Source organism: Cardiocondyla obscurior, linkage group LG15 (assembly GCF_019399895.1).
Source record: "Cardiocondyla obscurior isolate alpha-2009 linkage group LG15, Cobs3.1, whole genome shotgun sequence".
Classification (NCBI taxonomy): Eukaryota; Metazoa; Arthropoda; class Insecta; order Hymenoptera; family Formicidae; genus Cardiocondyla; species Cardiocondyla obscurior.
The window spans coordinates 4,262,289-4,281,342 of record NC_091878.1 but is presented as its reverse complement, the minus strand read 5'-3'; the positions used below and the strand labels follow the sequence as shown (position 1 = coordinate 4,281,342).

The 19,054-nt window shown below is 44.3% G+C and overlaps 1 protein-coding gene across 1 annotated transcript in view; it reads right to left on the bottom strand.

Moving 5' to 3' along the window:
- Mthl1 (methuselah-like 1) overlaps positions 1-19,054 on the bottom strand; it is a 114,480-nt gene that overhangs the window by 56,862 nt on the left and 38,564 nt on the right. The window contains exon 4 of the mRNA XM_070667176.1: positions 12,900-12,978. Within this exon, the coding sequence (XP_070523277.1) occupies positions 12,900-12,978 (79 nt within the window). The remainder of the gene's footprint in view (positions 1-12,899; positions 12,979-19,054) is intronic.

Genomic DNA, 19,054 nt, shown 5'->3' with positions numbered 1-19,054 from the left:
GAAAAATAAAAATTCACGAGAACACCCGGCGTGCAGGCTCGCGATTGTTCCGACAGTCGCTCCAGCGAGAACGAATTCCCGTCGAACAGAAATTTTAGACTTTGCGAAATGTATAATGTATATATGTGCTGCATGTCGCAGTCCAGATTAGAGGGAAGTTAAAAAGTTTCGTACGAGGCAAGCACTCGGCTGGCACGTAGCCAATTATCAGGGTTAATTAACGTAGTGAACCCACCCGCCGCCAATCTTCCGATCGGCTGGCTAGTCGCGCTGCCTCGTTCGGGGCCTCTTGGAAAGCGCGCGGCGCCCTTTCTCATTTCCTCGCGGAAATGGGAGAGCGGTTAAACGTGAGATCGCGATGACCTCGCTCTGCCGGATCGACAATTAGGCGGTGCGTCGCTCGAAGCGTGTAATTTCTCGCAGCCGACCGGGGGCACCTCGTGAAAAGTGCCCGCGTAGAAAAGTCCCGGTAGAGTTTTCCGCCGCGACGCGAATAGATCTTCGCACTCGAAGCCCTAGCTCACGCGTTGTCGCTCGACTCTTTTCACCGTCGAAGATTGACGCTTTTAATGCAAAGAAAAATAAAAAAAAAAAAAAGTTGCAAATATCTTTTCAATGATAATAAAATATGTCAAACAGTAAAGTGCATCGGGATGTAACAGTTTTACTCTCGCGCGCAGAAAAGTCGAACGCACCGTTATCACTCGCCATGTCCGCTTTGACCCCGTAACCCTCCTCGGTATTAACTAATCCGACAATGAGCTTATTCAAGAGCACAATGAATGCACAGGCTCGATAGCATCTACGACAATAGTATTCTCGGTCTAGAAACTGAGAATGAGAATTGCGTGTCGCGTTACCGTTATCGTCACCGCGCGGCAAGAGCAATTATTTCAACAATCACCGATAAGCGGTGTGAACTTTGGTTTAACGCGCAACAAGGCGCAGGGGGCATTCCAAGCTGCAGATAAAACGCACTCGGGCGCCGAGTTAAGGATCGTTATCTGCGTGGGCATTGTATAACGTCGAACGTATCGCCCATCTCGAATATCAGTTATTTTCCTGGCGTATTCTTGACGTCGGTTTTACATCACCGTGTCACCGTGTAAGCGATACAAACCGGTGTAAAAACGCGAATAAACACGCACCGACGACGTTTTCTCTATAAGTATTTTCGAAGCTGTGTTCTAACGGGCGTAGTAGAGAAAAAGAGCGAGAGAGCGAGAGACAGAGAGAAGCGCGGGAGCCCCCATTTAGGTGGCACGAAGCCAACGGCAATAAGAAACTGACAGAAACTCTCTGAACTACATTTAGCCATGCCCTTACAAAAGTATTACGAAATAATTCAAGTACGAAAATATCATCGGCGATGGGAGCCGCGAGTAAAACGCGCTGGCGTCTCGCAGACGCCGCTTGACGCCGGACGAGAAAACCCGGTTTTCGAAATTCACAACGCCGGATTTGTATTTCCACGCTTTCAAAGGGACGGAAAAGAAACACGCTAGGCGCGGGATGTTCGCGCCGCGCTGTTACGCGACCTCTTTCACGCGTTCCACCTATCCCAGAGAGGCGAAGTGCACCGCGGAAAATTTCATATGACGTTTGCCTTTTGCGCATTTGAAACCACCATAAGTAACATGACGTTTTCACTGCGAATATTGCTGTCTTTTGTGGAGTTTAAAATACATCCGAGAAACGTAACAATTACGACTCGAGTATCGTTGAATTTGCAGGCTTTCGAATATTGTAATAAGTTTGTTCGTAATATTTATATAAAGAAAATCTATGTTTTTTTTTTTAATAAAGACGATTTAAGATAAAAAATTGTATCAAAAAATTTAAAAAATTATGTAATAATTGTGACTTACGATAACACGATTCTGAATAAATATTTTCAAATATTTCCTATTCCTCCAGGATGTGTTTGACGTGAGTTCACCTTAAAATTTTACGTCGCACACGTTTTACGTTTTACGTTACAGATGCTCGGCTTCGAACGACGTTCTTCCCTCGTGCAGTCGAATACAAAACAGCGGGGAAGAACTCCTCGAGTATAGTCCATGTGAATTTATGTAACGCGTTGTGCATTTCCTCTTTACAACGCACAAAAGCGCACATGTTGCACATGCTGCAAAGCCAGAACTCTATTCTACGAGAAGGCAAAAAAATCTTGCGAGGAAACTGCATTGATTTCGTCGCTTTTCAATTCCAGATGTTCTTTTTACATAAAAATATTAAAGCAGCAATAAAAAAACAAAAAAAAAAGAGAAATAAACAATAAGAACCCAGTCATAAATGTAACGTTAACAATCAGCACAAGATGGTCAATTAAAATTAAATAAAAAGACTTAAATCTTTTCTTTAAACCGAAATGAATGAAAATTATGTTTAAAATAATCGCACAAGAATACCTGATGATAAAAGAAAAAAAAAAACACGTGTTCGGCAGGAAATTTACCTCGTATCGCTTTAACAATTCCGTCGATGGAAAGAACCGCAAGAGTGCATCCCGTGCAAATCACGGGGATTTTACGACGCCTATCTACGGACGGAATTCGAGCCGCGAATTTCTCCTATCGGCGCGTTCGACCGGGAAACGAACAACCTGCACGGCATACCCGAGGAGCTTCTTGCCTCGCACGGTTGCATCCGACCGCGCCGCCGCATCTTTCAAAGACGCGAGAAAGGAGGGGGACTCGCGGATTTTTCGAGAATTTCACGTGCGCGATGTTTCGCGCCGGATCCCGCCGTGGATGCCGGGACCGGCGGCTTTTTCTGCGAGATCAAGCGGCCGAGAGCCGCGAAGGTGCGAAGGCGAGGCCCGACTTGGGCGCAGGTGATGCAGGTGCAACCTGCGGCCACGGAGGTCGACGACTCTTCCCAGCACTCTCCTCCGTCGTGCGTCCGTCTCGGTCTTGCCTTTCGCTTCCTCCTCCGTCGCCGGCCGTCATTCCGCGAGCTCTCTACACCACGCGTGGCTTGACCGGCTCTCGCAAAAACGATCTCATTTTGCGGAGGAACAGGATGAAACTTCAGCGAAATGCGAGCGGTAAACGTGTTCTTTGCGCGACTCGAAATTCTTTCCTAAATATATTTTTCAAGATTCAACCGAGTGATTATATATCTGTACGAAAGCTAAGAAAAGTACGTTGTTACCCAACGAACGAAAGGGCCGTCGATTAAAAATCAGAACTACACAGCGGTATGTGTACTTAAATATCATTTCTTGTTAAATATGCATTTTATGGACGAGCAACACGCGGAAAGTAATGCTTGAAGGAATTATATTGCGTTTCAAATTGAAAAATCGCTCGATCGGCGGTCTGAGGTGAACCGCTGATTGTATCTGCCACTGCACCGTACCGGTTTAAATTCAGCCAACCCTGACTGACTAAGCATGCAATCACTACGAGCCACGGTCATGGAAGATGAGCGTATCGTGCAATGCGATCCCTGACAATGTCACGCTTCCGAGGGCTCGCCGGAGACTCGTCGGGCCGCGTCGTTTCGTGCATCGGTGCAATACCTTCCTCGCTTGATTTCCGTCCCGTAAGCCTGTTCATAAATACGGATACGAAATGTCCGCGACTCGCACGAGCAGCCCGCGAGGACAACTTCAAACTGTCGTGTCACGTTTCGCTTCGAGTTTTCCGCCCCGGCCGTTTATTTCGCCGCTCCCGATCTCGTTCCGTCGCGTAATTGAAATTTTTGTCCTGCATAAGCGAACGCAATCCAAGGCAGCGCTACGGCCGATGTACACGAGAACTTGTCGAGCCAAAAAGAAAAAGAAAAAAAAAAGAAGAAAAAGGCACGTCAACTTCGTCGGGAAAACTGATTTCGCCTCCCGACTGTTGGTTGAACTTGACTGAAATTTGATCGATCCACTTCCTGACTTTCCGGCTTTGTTTCTCGGGGAAAGGGCGAAAAGACCGGCTGAATCTTACGCGGGTTTTAATTAACAGAGTCGGGCTTTGGAAGGAAGTTAAAACTTCAGCTCGCACGGTTACCCGCAAGGAAATTAAGACGAGGACTTAAAATCAACGAATGTTTTTTTTAGCGAGCCGCACGGATTTTCTCTCCCGATCGCGGGCGCGCGATAAATACCGCTTGTAAAAGCGTTTGCGGTTTATTGTCGAATTATGTCACGAGTAACCGCGCGTCCGGGTGGCTCTAAATTTATGTGTCTCGCCGTTGCATAATATTATCGTAGGAATACGGCGAAACAGCAAAATGGAAAACGGCGATGCGGGGAAAGATTGTCGTGTAACTTGGCACGGGCCCGGCAACGCATGCTCGCACATGCGTGCCGCTCGACCCGGGGTACACGCCGCCACATAACGAAGAGAATGCGCGAGAGATAATGACGAGAAATTTAGCTCTGTTGATCTCCCCGGCCTCGTGTACAAAGCGAAGAAACGCCAAGTAATTGCCGTCGTATTAATTATCAACAAATTAACGTATGCTAACGAAGCGAACGCTTCGGAGGATCCGGAGGGCGGCAGGTCCGCGAGGAGGAATTTTAACGTGATTACGAAAGCACGTGGAAAAAGTACGATGGAACGTGAGATTACGCTGCGGCATAACGAGAATTCCTGAAAATCGGCAAACGAGGAATAATCTAAGAACGCACGAAGATTGCACCGAGCGGAAAGGTCCTTTCAAATTGCGTGATAAAAGCATGCAATAACGTAGCTTTTTATCTTTTCTTTTTTTTTTTTTTACATTTTACACGTCTTTGCTACAATAATAGTTTAATTGCCGAGAGATGTTGGATAAAATATTAAACCCGTTGAAAACCGATATCGTTAAATCAATTAACAGGATTAAACAGTGGTTTCTTCGACGAAATCCGATAACAGCGTGTACGGAATTTTACCGCTACGCGTTTGCCTATTTTTTTTTTTAAATTAAAGGAAGGATTATGCTTGCATAAAGTAAAATCAAAATAGAAGAGAGTGAGATATGCAGACGAAAAGGAAAAAAGTCGAACGGGAGAGAAAGAAAAAGTAACAAGAAGTACACGCCGCGGAACGAATCTTTGGCACCGCTCGCTAAGATTCTCCTCTCTCCCGGTTCCGGTCTCGGGAGAACCAGGCACTGAATTCTAACGACCGTTCATGATTTACTTGGTCTGTTCACGGAACCCGTTCTTGATATAGTGGTGTTTGAAGGCACACCCACGCCAAAGCAACTTTTGTTCTCGCGTACGTTCGCGAAGGCTCCTCATTGTTGGCCCATGACGAGTGCCGATGATTTATGAAATTCAACACGTTCTGTACGAGCTGCTTGCAGTAAGGAGCCGTGTTGAATTACCCCGCAGGCCGGGATAATTGAATAAAGAAGCGACACGATAAAAAGTATGTTAACGTGACGCGTCCCTCTTTAGAAATTACTTTCCGTACATCGCATTTCCGGGCTTATCCTATTTTATGAACACGTGCGGCGTAATCGTTTCAACTCGCGTCGCTCTTAATTGTAACGAAGATAAACTCGTGCGCTAACGACACACCGTTAAATGCTAACTAGCAGAGCGAACGCCGACCGTATTCCTGGCTTCTCGCGGATCGGTGGCGTGGGTGTCAACTAAAAATATTTAAACACGCGTGGTAAGCCGCGGTGAGCATTCGTATCAACGACTGACTTTTCATGACCAATGCGGTTCGATGAACTTGCGCTCTCGCGTCGTTTACATTTTTTTTTCTCCCGCGCCTCCTCTCTCTCTCTCTCTCTCTTTCCTGATTGCGCGCGCGTGCACGTACACGCATGCACACGCATACATGTCAAAACTGTCGGCGACACGTGCGCGTGTATCCACTTGTTGAAGTGTCAGCGGCACGTTGCGCGTTCACGGTGGCTGCTCCGTATGTCCCGTGATTTTCGAGCTGGAAAATTATCCTGATGTCATTTGCGGCTGCATGTGCGCGCGCGCGAGTTTCTACACGGCCGTTGCACCAACTACCACCGCTGCATCGCGGACGATCTCTTTTTTCCCTTTTTTTTTTTTTTTTCCTTTTTTTTCTTACGCTCTGTCGACCGCCGGCGATGTCTGTCTATCGCTTCGCTCATCGCCGAATTAACGCGTTGTGCCATAGACGTTATTGTTCAACAAAGCGAGTGCCGCTAACCCTCTCGAATTTTCGGACGAAAACCACGCTGTACATATGACCAACTAGTAACGAGAACAATACCATCGTACGTACCAAACGAGTAAAATTTTTATCAGGACGAAAAGGAACAAATAACCGAGTGCTAACCAATCGCTCTAGGATTAAAAAAAAAAAAATTTTCCATGTACATTTTTTTCGGTAAAAATATTTTTCAAACTGTTACTTGCGTTTGATAATCTCTAACTTGCTTCTTAGATATTTTCATCGTAGTCGAGTGGAACGGTATTCGAGGACGCCAACTAGCAGTACCCAGACAGTTAAATGATTTAATTGTATCAAGTGGAAGCGCTCCATAGAGAGATCCGTCCCTAATGAACACGCCCTATCGTTTGCGTTATACATTCAATGATATTCGCCTACAAGTGCGTCGTCGGGGACAATGTCAGGCGCGGTAAATCGAATTCACCCGGCCGATCCGTGTAATTTTCTTGTGTTCGGGCTTCCGTGACAGAAACGACCGAAGGGCGTTCGACGCCACCTCCTGTTGCGCCAATTAGCAGAGCCCGCGACATTGCACCACCAATGGAAACCCGATGCCATCACCGTTACATTTAATTGCACGCGAAGACTGCGTCGTGCGTTTTCCCGCGCCTGACGCTTTCCGCCTTTTCCCGCCCTCCCTCGTTCTCTTTCCCGTGATCTCGATACCCTCTCGCGCCACTATTTTCTGAGAAATTGTTCAATTACCTAACATCCAAGCGCAGCTTCCCACGGCCGCTCCAACTGGAGTGCCGTCGATACGCACATACTTGACCTCGACGCGCACATTCAGCTTCCTTCGTCTCCACGCGAATTTGCATTTTGATCGCAGCCGATATCCGCCGGCCCAATTCGCGTTCGATAAATCCCTACCGTTCGTTTCCAGATAAAAAAAAAAATCCGCCAGCGCGCTTACGTAATGTGGAAGTGCAGTAATAAATACAATACATTCTTTGTAACAATTAAAGTATTCTCACAAATCAAAGAAAACGAAGGAAACGAAGGAAAAATTCACGGGTAACAATTCGTCGGAAGAAAAAAAAAAAAATTTCGAAGAATAATAATCGAGAATTAATACTTTAATTATTAAAACTATCCAACTTAGTAATTTTATGATCCACTCGAAAGAACGAATTCATCTCTAATAAGCAACGAGGAGATTAATTTCTAAGCCTCCGCGGAAACAATAATCGAGTCAGATCCGCGAAACGTAAAACAAAGCCGGCGTGTATCATCCTACATAAAGAAATCGCGTGTTCGTTGTGTGTCTTGTATTAAAGGACGGTTCGCTGAAGTCGCCTCTGTTCTCCCGAAGGACTAGTTCATTAGCTCCGATTATCTCGCGCTCGATAACTGGCCGCCTCGATTTCTTCGGCCGTGTGTTAGAAAGTGTACGCGAATGATTAAAAGGAATTTTGACGTGATTTCCTGACAAACGACGTCGTTATGCGCGCTAATGAATGTTTCTTGACGAGAGTTTCAAGAATAAATATATGCGCGCGTAGAATTTGGCACTTTAACAAAGTACACCTAAGTAACTCGATCTGCTTAATCGAAATATTTTCTTCCGAGAAACTACACCTCGTTTTCTAAGTGACAGCGTAATTTGTTAATACCCCCATTTATCATCTTATCAGCCGCGAAACGCTAAAATTAAAAAGGCGCTTAATCTACTAAGAGGCTACGACGAGATTAAGTATACCGTGATTAAGCATACCGGACTTATAGCGACCGTGTCATAATGATAGTCTATTAATCTCCTTTCTCTGCTTTCGAGAGTAGCTCGTTATCTTCCTTCCCCGGTTCTTCAAAGACGCTGAATTTTTTTTTACTTCCCCCTTGGTTCTCCCACTAATTCACTTCCGAATTTCGCATTGATGAGTTCCGGACAAATTCCCGCATCGCCGAATATTTTAAATCCTCACGATCGGATTTATATAATTCCTGCTCGTTGACAATTTCAATTTCGTTAATTTCTTTTATCGTTTCGTAAGGTACGCGTGTGATTCCCGCGGTTAAAAATAGTTTGATCCTCGCCTATCGACAGTTCGGTCGAACGTTAGCGCCGTTGCCAAAAGGAGGGTGACCCAAATATCCGAAACTAGGCCTGCGTGAGAAAATACTCGTCGAATTTCGCAAGGCACAATGGCCCGCTTGCGGCGCCGATGAATCTAATGTATTTCGTCTACCCCAGAAAAGAGCCTCCTCTCTCAACATCGATCACGTCCGCGCGAAATTACATCTCACGTAATTCGATCTTGTCGCGAATCATTGGTCTTCTCATTGCACGAATAATTTCCCTCGAGGGCCATTTGTACTCGCAGCACAATTTCTAAGTAAATATGTATATAAAAAAAACATAAAACGTTAAGAGAGCAGGAGTCGTTTTATCGCTTCGCATGAAATAGCAGCTTCATTTCTATTTATTACCGAGTGTACCGAATCGAAGTGTCTAATTGCCATATTACTCAAATAATGAGCGGTCGTCGTCAGCAGACGCCGTCGAGTGCTGCGCGGACAGTATTTGAGATTCCACGGGTCGGTGCTCGAAAATCAACAAACCTAAGAGTGGATTCGCTCGTCCGGGATATAGCGAGCTCTGCCTCGAGTGCGGCGGGATACTCGCGAGAGATCCGTGTGGCCGGTGCAGTCACAGGCAAATGCGGGAACCATGGCAAACCGACGGCCACGACCGCAAACGCGACGGTCAGCGAGATATCTTGTTGCGACGGCGGCGGCCGCAGCCACGAGGATTCGACGAAGAAGTTCCTGCCAGGTCGAGTTTCGAAGTACGAAGTCAAGCGGTTAAGCTAATTTAGGGCCGGGGACGGCGAAGTAGCCCCGACTTACCTCGAGACCTATCGAATCCAGCGAGATTAAGCGGCAAAGCGAAATTGCGCGTACAGGTATTCGATTCCGAATGACTGGAGATCATTTCGGCGACTGTCCTACTTCGACGATAAGCTTTCCCTTTTACAACAGCAATCATTAAACTCACAAGTGGCAGGGCATCACTTTTATAGAATTTAGAATTAACTTTAGCTTTGAAATTAATTTTTATTCCGCGAAAGCGTTCGATAAAAAAATATACGCAATTACGCACGTGAAATATATTTATAAACACGTCGAGGCCGAAATGTAGGTTCTCGGATATTTCTAGGCTAAGAGTCGTCGAGTTAATCTCCAAATTGATTACTACACACAGTCGTACGCGAGGAAGTTCCGCGTTACGCAAGGGAGAAGAAAAAAAAAAAAAAAAAACGCTACGCTTCGTCTTTCTGGAGCGGGTTAATGACTTTAATATCCCACCTTCTGTTCTTCGCGCGCGGCGCTGCTCGTTACACGTTAGATAATGCATGCAAATTGCGTTAACGTAACGTGACTACCGGCTCTAAAAGCCAAAGGCCTCGACTGATCTTCTAGTCAACGACCCGCTCGTGTAAAGATAGACGGATCGTCGTTGCGCACACCGACACAGCTTCCATCCCGCAGTCTATTATACGACCGTAGGTGGTGTCATGAATGCGTTTCCCGCGGGACCGCTGGCAGCAAACCGACCGAATGAATCGCGCGAGCTTGAAAATTCAGTGCGCACGCTACCTCCGGCCGTATTCCGCTTTTATCCGCATTTTTAGGAGTCTGGGCGCTTCGGACTTCCGCGTATTGTGAGCTCCCTGTTCAAATTCGATTTGTTCCGGATGCGCCCGTACCCGCGGACCCCTTTGATTCGAGCTCTCGCGCAACTGACCGTATCGAATATCTCGGAATTAGTGAGGCGGCATCTTGAGAAATCTATTTCTCCTCGCCGGAGGAAATTGCTATTTTCCACTTTCAAGATCTCGATCGAGCGCCGAATAACGCCCCGCCGATTATTTACTACCTCCGCGGCTCGCATGACGGCGTGATTACTTTACACCGAGAGACCCTTAATAAGACCAATAACTTACTACACCGTACCCCCGACAGATATCTCGTTGAAAATAATAACGCGACGCGAGTTCCTACGGACGTATATAATTATAGAGGAATTGAAACATTTATTGCCGTTGGATTTCGCATTAAATCTCTGTACATATCGCCAAGTATTGAGATATACCAAACGAGGTTTCCAACTTGCCTCGTTAGCTACCGCGGTACATTTCGCCTCCTCTTACCCTCCCGTCCTCTCTCGCCTCGTGTTACATATATATACACGATGAGTACCGATTCGCGCGGCCAGAACAGTTCGAATGAATCACGCGAAGCCTCTACAACTCACGCCGAGGCTCTTTGCGCACGAGAACGAAACTCCATCGTTCTGCCCCGCGTATTTTTGACCTCCGCGGTACGTGGCTGCATGAAAGATATTTTCCACGAAATGAAGCCAAGCCCCATTACCATGATCGACAAACCCCTCCTCCCTCTCTTTTCCTCCTCCCAGAGCGTGATGAAATTCTGTACCGCGAGCCGTGATCGCGCGAGGGGGCGAACAGGATGGGAATGAATCACGGCGTGGCGAGGTCCACCAGGACACCATGGCCGATTTCCTTCGAACCGAATCAGGTACATCTCAAGAGGAGCGTTGCTCCTCATCCGGACCGTGTCGCGACTACGTAATGCGCCATTTGCATAACACAATTGCGCGATACAGTCACGCGGAATGACGCTGCCCCCCCTTGGTCCACTCAACTCCGTGCATTGTAATAACGCGAAATAACAATGTATTACGGTGATCAGTATTAAATTGCAGCCACGGCTTTTTGTCGTTTCGAGCACAGGGTCGGGGAACAGTGCCGCGTGTCTCGCGCGACGAGTTACGGCGCAGCACCGCTTTATTTTCTTACCGCTGACTCGTGTTATTCTCTTGGAAGCTCGGTAAAACGATACGATGTTAGAGAAGATGCTTGGTGTCGCAATACCTCGTTAAATAATTCAGGAAAAATTTCATATCTGAGATATAAAGTTAAATATATATTTTGTTTTTTTTTTTAATTATTTCTACTTTTCAATTTTTCACACTCTATCGACGAAAATATATGTAAAAATAATTTCCTTTTTCAGAAATAAATTGTATAAAAAATGTTGAATTTTTTAAATATATTTCAAATTTGATTAAATATATTATCCCGAATATTAATAGAAAATTAAATAATTAATATAAAACCGGCTTCATTAATTTCGCTTAATCGCATAAAACAGAAGAGAGAAAGAGAATTTATACAAAAATCAATCGCGTGAATTTTTTCCCTTTTTTTTTTTTAACACTCTTGTCAACAGCCGAGGTTGTTATCGATTTACTTTGTACCGAGTGTCATAAATCGGCGCGTCTAATTGCGAGCGTAGATAATTACGCGTAGCAAGATGCAGACGGTGGATAAGTTTTTCTCAAGAAGACTCGATGAAAATAACGCATAAAGAAACACGACGAGAAACGGAGCAGTAGAGGAAAAAAAAAAAAAAATGACAAAAACGGAGAAGAGAGTGGAGCCACGAGTACCGGGAACGAGACGAGGTAAAGACCCGTTATAGTGACCGTGTTGCATTGCATTAACCAGTCGACCGAGTGATCCTGATCCAATCTTTCGTGCATTCGGCTCCCCTAGCGAGCAAAGCTCTCATCGCGATAACAATCTACTTGCTAGTTATCGAAGTATTTATGTGTCTCTCGGTTATAGATCACGATGTATAATTACATTCTTAATCCACTCGTTTGAAGTTTATTACAAGATAGAACATTTGGAATAAAAATTACTAAGCTCATTTAAATTTTTTCTTTCTTTTTTTTTTTTTTTTCTTTTGTTTTTCTTTAATCTTGCACGTGTAATTTATTTTTATTTTTTTTAACAACAGGTCAGTGGGCCACGAAAGTAATATATTTTCGTTCAAAAATATGCTGTAGAAATTCCAGCCAAAGAATACCATTATGTGGATCATGTGAAACGATTTTATGTAGCCTGTGTAGTGCTTTAATTTCAGATTATACGAGCGATGCGATTATAAACGAGAGCACAATTGTGTTTGTGATTTGTACGTTCTCTCGCGGAATCTACTATTTTTTATAATTACGTATGGATGAATGGTCTTTAATTAGCCACAACGAGCCGTAGGCAAGAAACATATAGAATTCTCCTGAAATTTAGTTCAATTATTATAATCGCTCGCTTGCCTACGGACGATTTATTCGCATTGCATAATTATTTCAACCCGTAATGAAGCGACACGTTAATTAGAATTTATTCCGCGATTATCGCGCATCGATATTTGTCGGCGCTGAATATTTTATGTTTCTTTAAAAATAAAAGTATTATCCAACCAACTCGCAACAATTTTGTTCGTTTACGGTAACTATTTCACTTTTCCTTGCAATTTACTCGTTCGAAAAAAATTCCTAATTTCTTTCGTAAAAATAATATTGTTCATTATCTAGAATGTCCGTACTGCAAAGTATTTTTTTTCTTTTCCCTCCCGTATTATCTTTAAATATTTTCATCGATGATACTGCCAGTATAATGGCATGCCATAAGTTCCGGTTGTTTTACAAAGACAGCGACGCGATCTTAAGAGCCTTCCAATTATCGAGCATTATCAGTTTCAAAGTTTCAGATATTCGTGATACGAGGATGCCTTGCCCGACTACCTTTAGCAGCTACGCTTTGTATACTTGTTACTAAATAACGGATTGCGCGCAAATGCATCGGGAGTTATGCACTTTGGGGCTTGAAAGACCTTATCTGCTAAAAACGTAGCAATGACGGGAAATAAATCTCGACTTACCTAAACGTCCACCAGATGTTGAAGCACATCGTGTTCAGCCAGAAGAAAGCAGCGAGGAAGAAGAAGTGCGCCATGATCGCTGAAACATAAAAAAAATATCTTGTTAGTTTTACGAATATTGAAAGACATGAAACATCTTTTTCTTTTTCGAATATTGAAAGACATTAAACATCTTTTTCTTTTTCGAATATTGAAAGACATTAAACATCTTTTTCGATCCTTTTGCAATCGAATTTATTTTATTCATCGCAATAAAATATTTCACATTCGCAAGTCGAACGGCAAATTATTTATCTTACATTTACATCTGCATGTACGCGAGTTTGATAATAATTTATCATGCTTTTAATGCATTACAAACATTTTGTAAACAAGCCCGTCGAACAAGAACGCCGTCGCTTTTCAGTGCCTCAATGCGTTGTTAAAAGATTCATAAACTGCGGGCACGAAGAAGGGTGCGTTGCGAGGGTGTGACACGCAAGTAAAGGGCCAGACAAAAACTTGGGAAAGAGACAGCTTTTGTAAGGATTTGCTTGGAAAGTTGCACCGTGAGGGTGCGACGGGTGGTGTCTTATAAATTTTTGAGAACGTCGCCCGCATTCATTCTCAGTATTTCGTCTGCTTCTAATGAAGACGAGAATTATACGGTATGATAATCTACGTCGTATTAAGGCGCTATTTCGCCAGTTTAATCCAGCATGCTTTATGAAAATTAAAAAGACGCACAGAAGCAACATCTGTCCATTTATTTTATTTCTTTTTTTTTTTTCTTTTAAGTCGCTTTTCAACTTTTATTATAATTACTTATTTTTTTTCCAAGATGTTAAATTTCGAAAGCGTGAAAAATATAATTGCAGAAGAAACAGCGCGTCGATATTTTCGTGATTCACGTATTGAAAAATTTTGAACAGTGTCATGTGTGCATGCTTGACCCTTAGAGCGCCAAAACAATGAGCGCGCAAGCCGCGAGAGAACGCGTGTATTAATTTCTAAAAACGCAATCGACAGCCATGCATAACGGCGACAATAACGCATATGCCAATGCTTGTCAAACATTTCTTTGCAAATAAGCACTTCATTTTTAATAAGCGCGATCGAGTACACGCTGTCCGCGCGGCAGGGAAATGCACGTTGTAATTAAAACGACGTCAATCGCTGATTGTACCTTGCCGTTCATTAACGTTCGAAATGTTACCGTTTAATCTTTTAAAGTTTAATTATACAAGAGAGCATTTCATGTAATATAAAATATTTGTAACAAAATCGGCTATAATGAAATATAAAAGAACGCGCGCGCACGCGAACGTTTTTAAGTACTTCGCTTGCTCTGCGAAATAAAATTTCGAAACCGCGCACGGATATAAGCGTGCACCGTTAATTGCGCAATTGCTTTTTTTTTTCTTTTAATTTTTTTTTTTCTCCCTGGATATTTGCCACGCACGAATTTAACTTTGCGATTTGTATAATCAGCTGATTATAAAACCGTCGACGAACGATCGATAAGAAAAGCCGAGCCGTTTTCACACTTTAAAACTCCCTGCGATAAAACGCCAACTAATATCGAGATTTATCGACACTTTCTATTTCGCAATGCGCGTGCATTGCAAACGTAATGCACGGTACTTGAGGCTTGTACGTAGGCATAATGCACAGCGGATCGGGGCCTTTGCATTCACTCCGTCGCGTGTACTATACCTTGTTCACACCTCGGAACAAGTGTACGATTAGAAGTCGCCGTGCGTAAAAATATGAATAACGGCAGCGAGTGACTCATCGCGTGACTATCGTTTTAATCGAGTCTCTATTCAGCCGCAATTATCCTAACGGAAATGGCAAAAATTCAGCGAACGATGAGAATATAAATAACGGTGTAAACATGTCCAACTGCGTGCCGCGGGTTCAATTAACTTTTACTTTGTACGTGCACGCCGACACGGGGCGGCGCGCGTATAACGCGAAAATTCATATTGCTAATGGAGCGGCCTTCGGGCAATGTTGCAGAATCGCGATTTTAAAGATCGATCAGCGAATTCGTTCCGACGATTTACGGTGCCGAGACTGGCGGCTTTGATTATTTACCTAGCTAAATGAAAACGTCACGCATTTAATGTTAAGCGAAATAAAAAAAAAAAATAAAAAAATGTGCGTATTATACAATTTAATTTGTCAAGCATATTTTCCATAAATTTACGGATTACAGTCGCGATTAAAAAAAAAAAAAATGTTTACAATAATTTACGGATATGTTAGAAAAAGAAAAATTTATCAAGTGAGAAAGAAAGAGAGAGAGAAAGAGAGCATTCGTTCGATAAAGACACATGTTTTCGCGGAAAGTGATAAATTTGTATTTAATTCTAAAGAAATTACTTTCGCCGCGGATAGCAGGTGTAAGTAAAACGCACCGTGTCCATTTAGCTAAACGCGAACTAACGATTTCCAGTACCCAGTTACCACCCCTGTCCCAACGTCCGAAGGCGAAGTGAGATTAACGCGTGTGCTACGCAGCGACGAAATCGTCAAATAACTCCTCCCGGCAGGTTTTCGGGCATTTATCGCGCGGCCGAGAAATAATTAAATTTCTAAAACTAATTACGACCCGTTGCAATTATAACTCGAGCGATATTCACCCGTGAATCGCCACACTATCATCCACCCTCGTCTCCCAGCTCCGGGGAGCTCGCGGGGAGGGGCTCGAAATAGGGGCGAACCGTTCCGGTGCCTCACCCCATGGCAACTGGGCACCCTTCATCGACAAAATCCACGTGGCAACGTGCTCCGGACGGCGGAGGCGGATCGTGTTTGCGCGGTATGTTTTCCATTTTCCACGCCCGGTAGAATTCAGCCGTGTGCGGTAGCGGTCTTTTTGTTGGAATTAGAAAGAGAGCGGGAAAGATGGGGATATCGCACGGTTTCAAGTACGACGCGCGCTGCTCGCTTTCTCATTCATCATGATTTACACGAGTCGCGAACAGCGATGTAAAAGGGATAGACTCAACGAGATAAAAACACGATCTTACGCTGGCGGTCGCATCGAGCAACGCGGAGAGGCGAATTGGGAGGATACTCGGGGGGTCTTAGAAAAGTGGTTCTTTACGTCGCGTGTCGAGAGCGTATTATTTTTGCCGAGAAGAGTAACACATCTTGGAAGTCGAGAAAAGTTATACCCGAGCAAAATTCACCGTTACGCTCTGAACAAGATCATGTTAAAAAGTACAGAAAGCCAACAACAGTACTAGTTACGCAATAATAATAATAATCAATAATGACGCTTTTATTAATAAATTGCTAGATTAATTTTCAATTCTAATAATCAATAAATATTTCTATTATTTATTTATTTATTTTTATTTATTTTTTTTTTAATTCTACAAATAGCGTGCCAGGTTTTGCAGACGCGCGTAAATCGCGAATAAAATAAATTGAGCAAAAGCGGCAGAAATGAGATGACTACGCGGAAGGCACACATGACTGACCGAGCGAGTTATCTCAATGCGCACGCGAGTTTAATTATTAAAGTATGCGCGAATGAAATAACGTGACGTTCAGTTTCATTCCGAGTGATTTGCAGGCTTAATGAAATCCATTCGCCGCGTGTTGAAACATGCTAATATTAATAGCGTCTCTTACGACATGCGCGGGTACAGCTGCATCCGGAAATGGGGAGCTGCGAAACATTTTTCGCGGCAATATGTCCGATTAAACTCGCGTGACAGCGACGCGGCAATAATTCACGCGGCCGCGTTTTTTCCTCTCCCCCTCTCTTTGTCGCTGCTTTCCCGGCCGTTTTTCCGTCGCTCTTTTCGGGCAACGTTTTTAAGGCCCCCCCAACGTAGCTAATAGGAAAAGATTGTGTCTCACTAGGGCGGTCCGGCATCCCAACGTCATTCTCGCGCTCGATTTATCATCGTGACGTCACGCGAGATTCTGCACGAGGGAAAAATGTTCTCCCTTCCCCCTACTTCGTCCTTTCGTGGCTACGTCTCATTTCGTAAAATTAAAACAATTCGCGTGACGTTATATATACATATATATAAAATTTTAAATTTATTCATAAAAAAAAAGAGAATCAAGTGCGCGTACCCTTCCGTGTGGAAGATTTAAAAAATTGGCGTCAATTTGTAATTGTCGGTGAAATAGAGATGAAGCTGACGCGCAAAAATTTGGCGCGTATTAAAACACGCACCTCCACACATCGTATTTATATCATTTATAACGGCCACTTGCAATAATTATAAAAAAATATTATAAATAAAATGTTCTTAAAAAATTGTAATATTATTACAATAGAAAATTTATTAAAATATAATTTGCTATTTTTGAGAAAAGAATTAATAAATTTAATAAATTACAAAAATATGAATACGAGTGGTTGGAGTAAAGTAATTTTATAATTGTTAAACTCACTTCCGGGTTATCCTGCCAACGCCCGATGCCTCCGAGGCCTCCTCCTCCTCAGCCTCCGTTGTCGCACACACACATGCACACACGCAACGCGCACGCACGACGCACCACTCGCGAATGCATGCCCGACTACGTTTGACCGCGTGCTACTCGCCGAGAAGATCGTTCAATTCGCAATGACTGTGAAAGACCGCGAGGACCGCGAGGACCGCGAAGAAGACACAATTGGTGGCTGCGTCAGTTTCCCTTTACGAGATTTATTCGCGACTTACCACAACCGCCGGCTCTCAACGTTCCGCATGATATCCCGAATCGGTAACAAATTCCGAGCCCAACGCGATGCTCGTATCTTGTCCGCGCTGCGACGAGGCACCGCCGACGATTCTCGAGAGAAATAATTACCTCGTAATGCACATCGCGAGGGAACGCGAACTACAACCTTCCGTCGCCGGCAGCCATGCTGTCTTCCACCGAGCGTCCCGTGTGAAATTGTCGCGGACGGCTTCACTTCGTCACGTGGCGCTCGCGAGCACTCGACCGCGCGGGTGAATTATGAACGAGGTGGACCGGCGATCTCGGTGGTCTTGTCGCAGAAAATCACGCGAAGAATCGCCGAGAATTACCGCACGACGCCCAGTACCTCGGTACTAGCTGCGACGGCTACCAAAAGACTAGCGACGAAATGCGAGTGGTGGGGGAACGCGGCCGACTCTCGCTAGCGATCTTGTTTTTAACGCGCGTAAACAAATCACAAACGCCCGAGGCGCGACGTATTCTTTCTCCCGTATACTTTTTTCAGCGAATATTTTCACGGCCGTATTTAATTTCGAAACAAAGACTGAGGGCGAGATTGTTGCATTCTGCGAGAACGGCGGAAAGCTAAGAGGCGGCTTACAAGAGGCATCTGGCGACACCGGAGCAGCTGTAATATGAGTAATATATTACGTTCGTTAAAGCTCTAATTATTTTTCAGAAATAGAAAATTTTCCCTTAAAAAACTTTACAATGCAATGACATAATTTGTTAAGAAAATGTATGCATGTTTGATCGGTAAGGCAATTTATTTTTCCCGGGTGATCTTAAACATTAAATATTTACCGTGAATAAAAGAGCGTTTTCAGTAACGAAGATCTATCTTGATACAGGGTGCCTGTATTAATTAATAAATTAAAATCGCGCGAGAGTTTCGCATGTACGGGCAAATAAAAAAAAAAAAAAAAGAAAAAAAGAGTAACTCGAGCACTTTACGAACGCGCGAGATACTGAGCAGCAATATGTATGATGTAAATTTTTTTAAAAATTCTGCCTCGTCGACTGATGCAGCAGCAACAAGCTCGCCGAGGATGAACGGGACCGGTTCTTTACACAGCGCGCGATTTTCAAGAGATTGTTTCTCCTTTCGAGATGCGAGGCTCTTCAATTATCCGTCACGCGGCGGAGGATGAGATTCCAGTTCGTTGCGAGTTCAGCGGCGTTCTCGAGTATCGGGGCTGGCGTCGTCTCTCCGGTTCGTCTCGAGGGCGAGCCGGAGAGGCGCGGGATAAAAAGGCGGGGGTGAAACCGCGCCCGGTGGACCCTCGGCGAAATTTATTCACCGCGCCGGAACCGAAGTTAGCGACCCGCGGTAGCCGGTGCGACGCTCGCAACAGCATTACACTATGAGAAATAGTGTCGTCCCCCTGATCCGCCGCCAGTAATATCCCGTTTAATGCATATTCAGCGATTGCGCGCGGGCGCGCGCGCACCGACGAGTA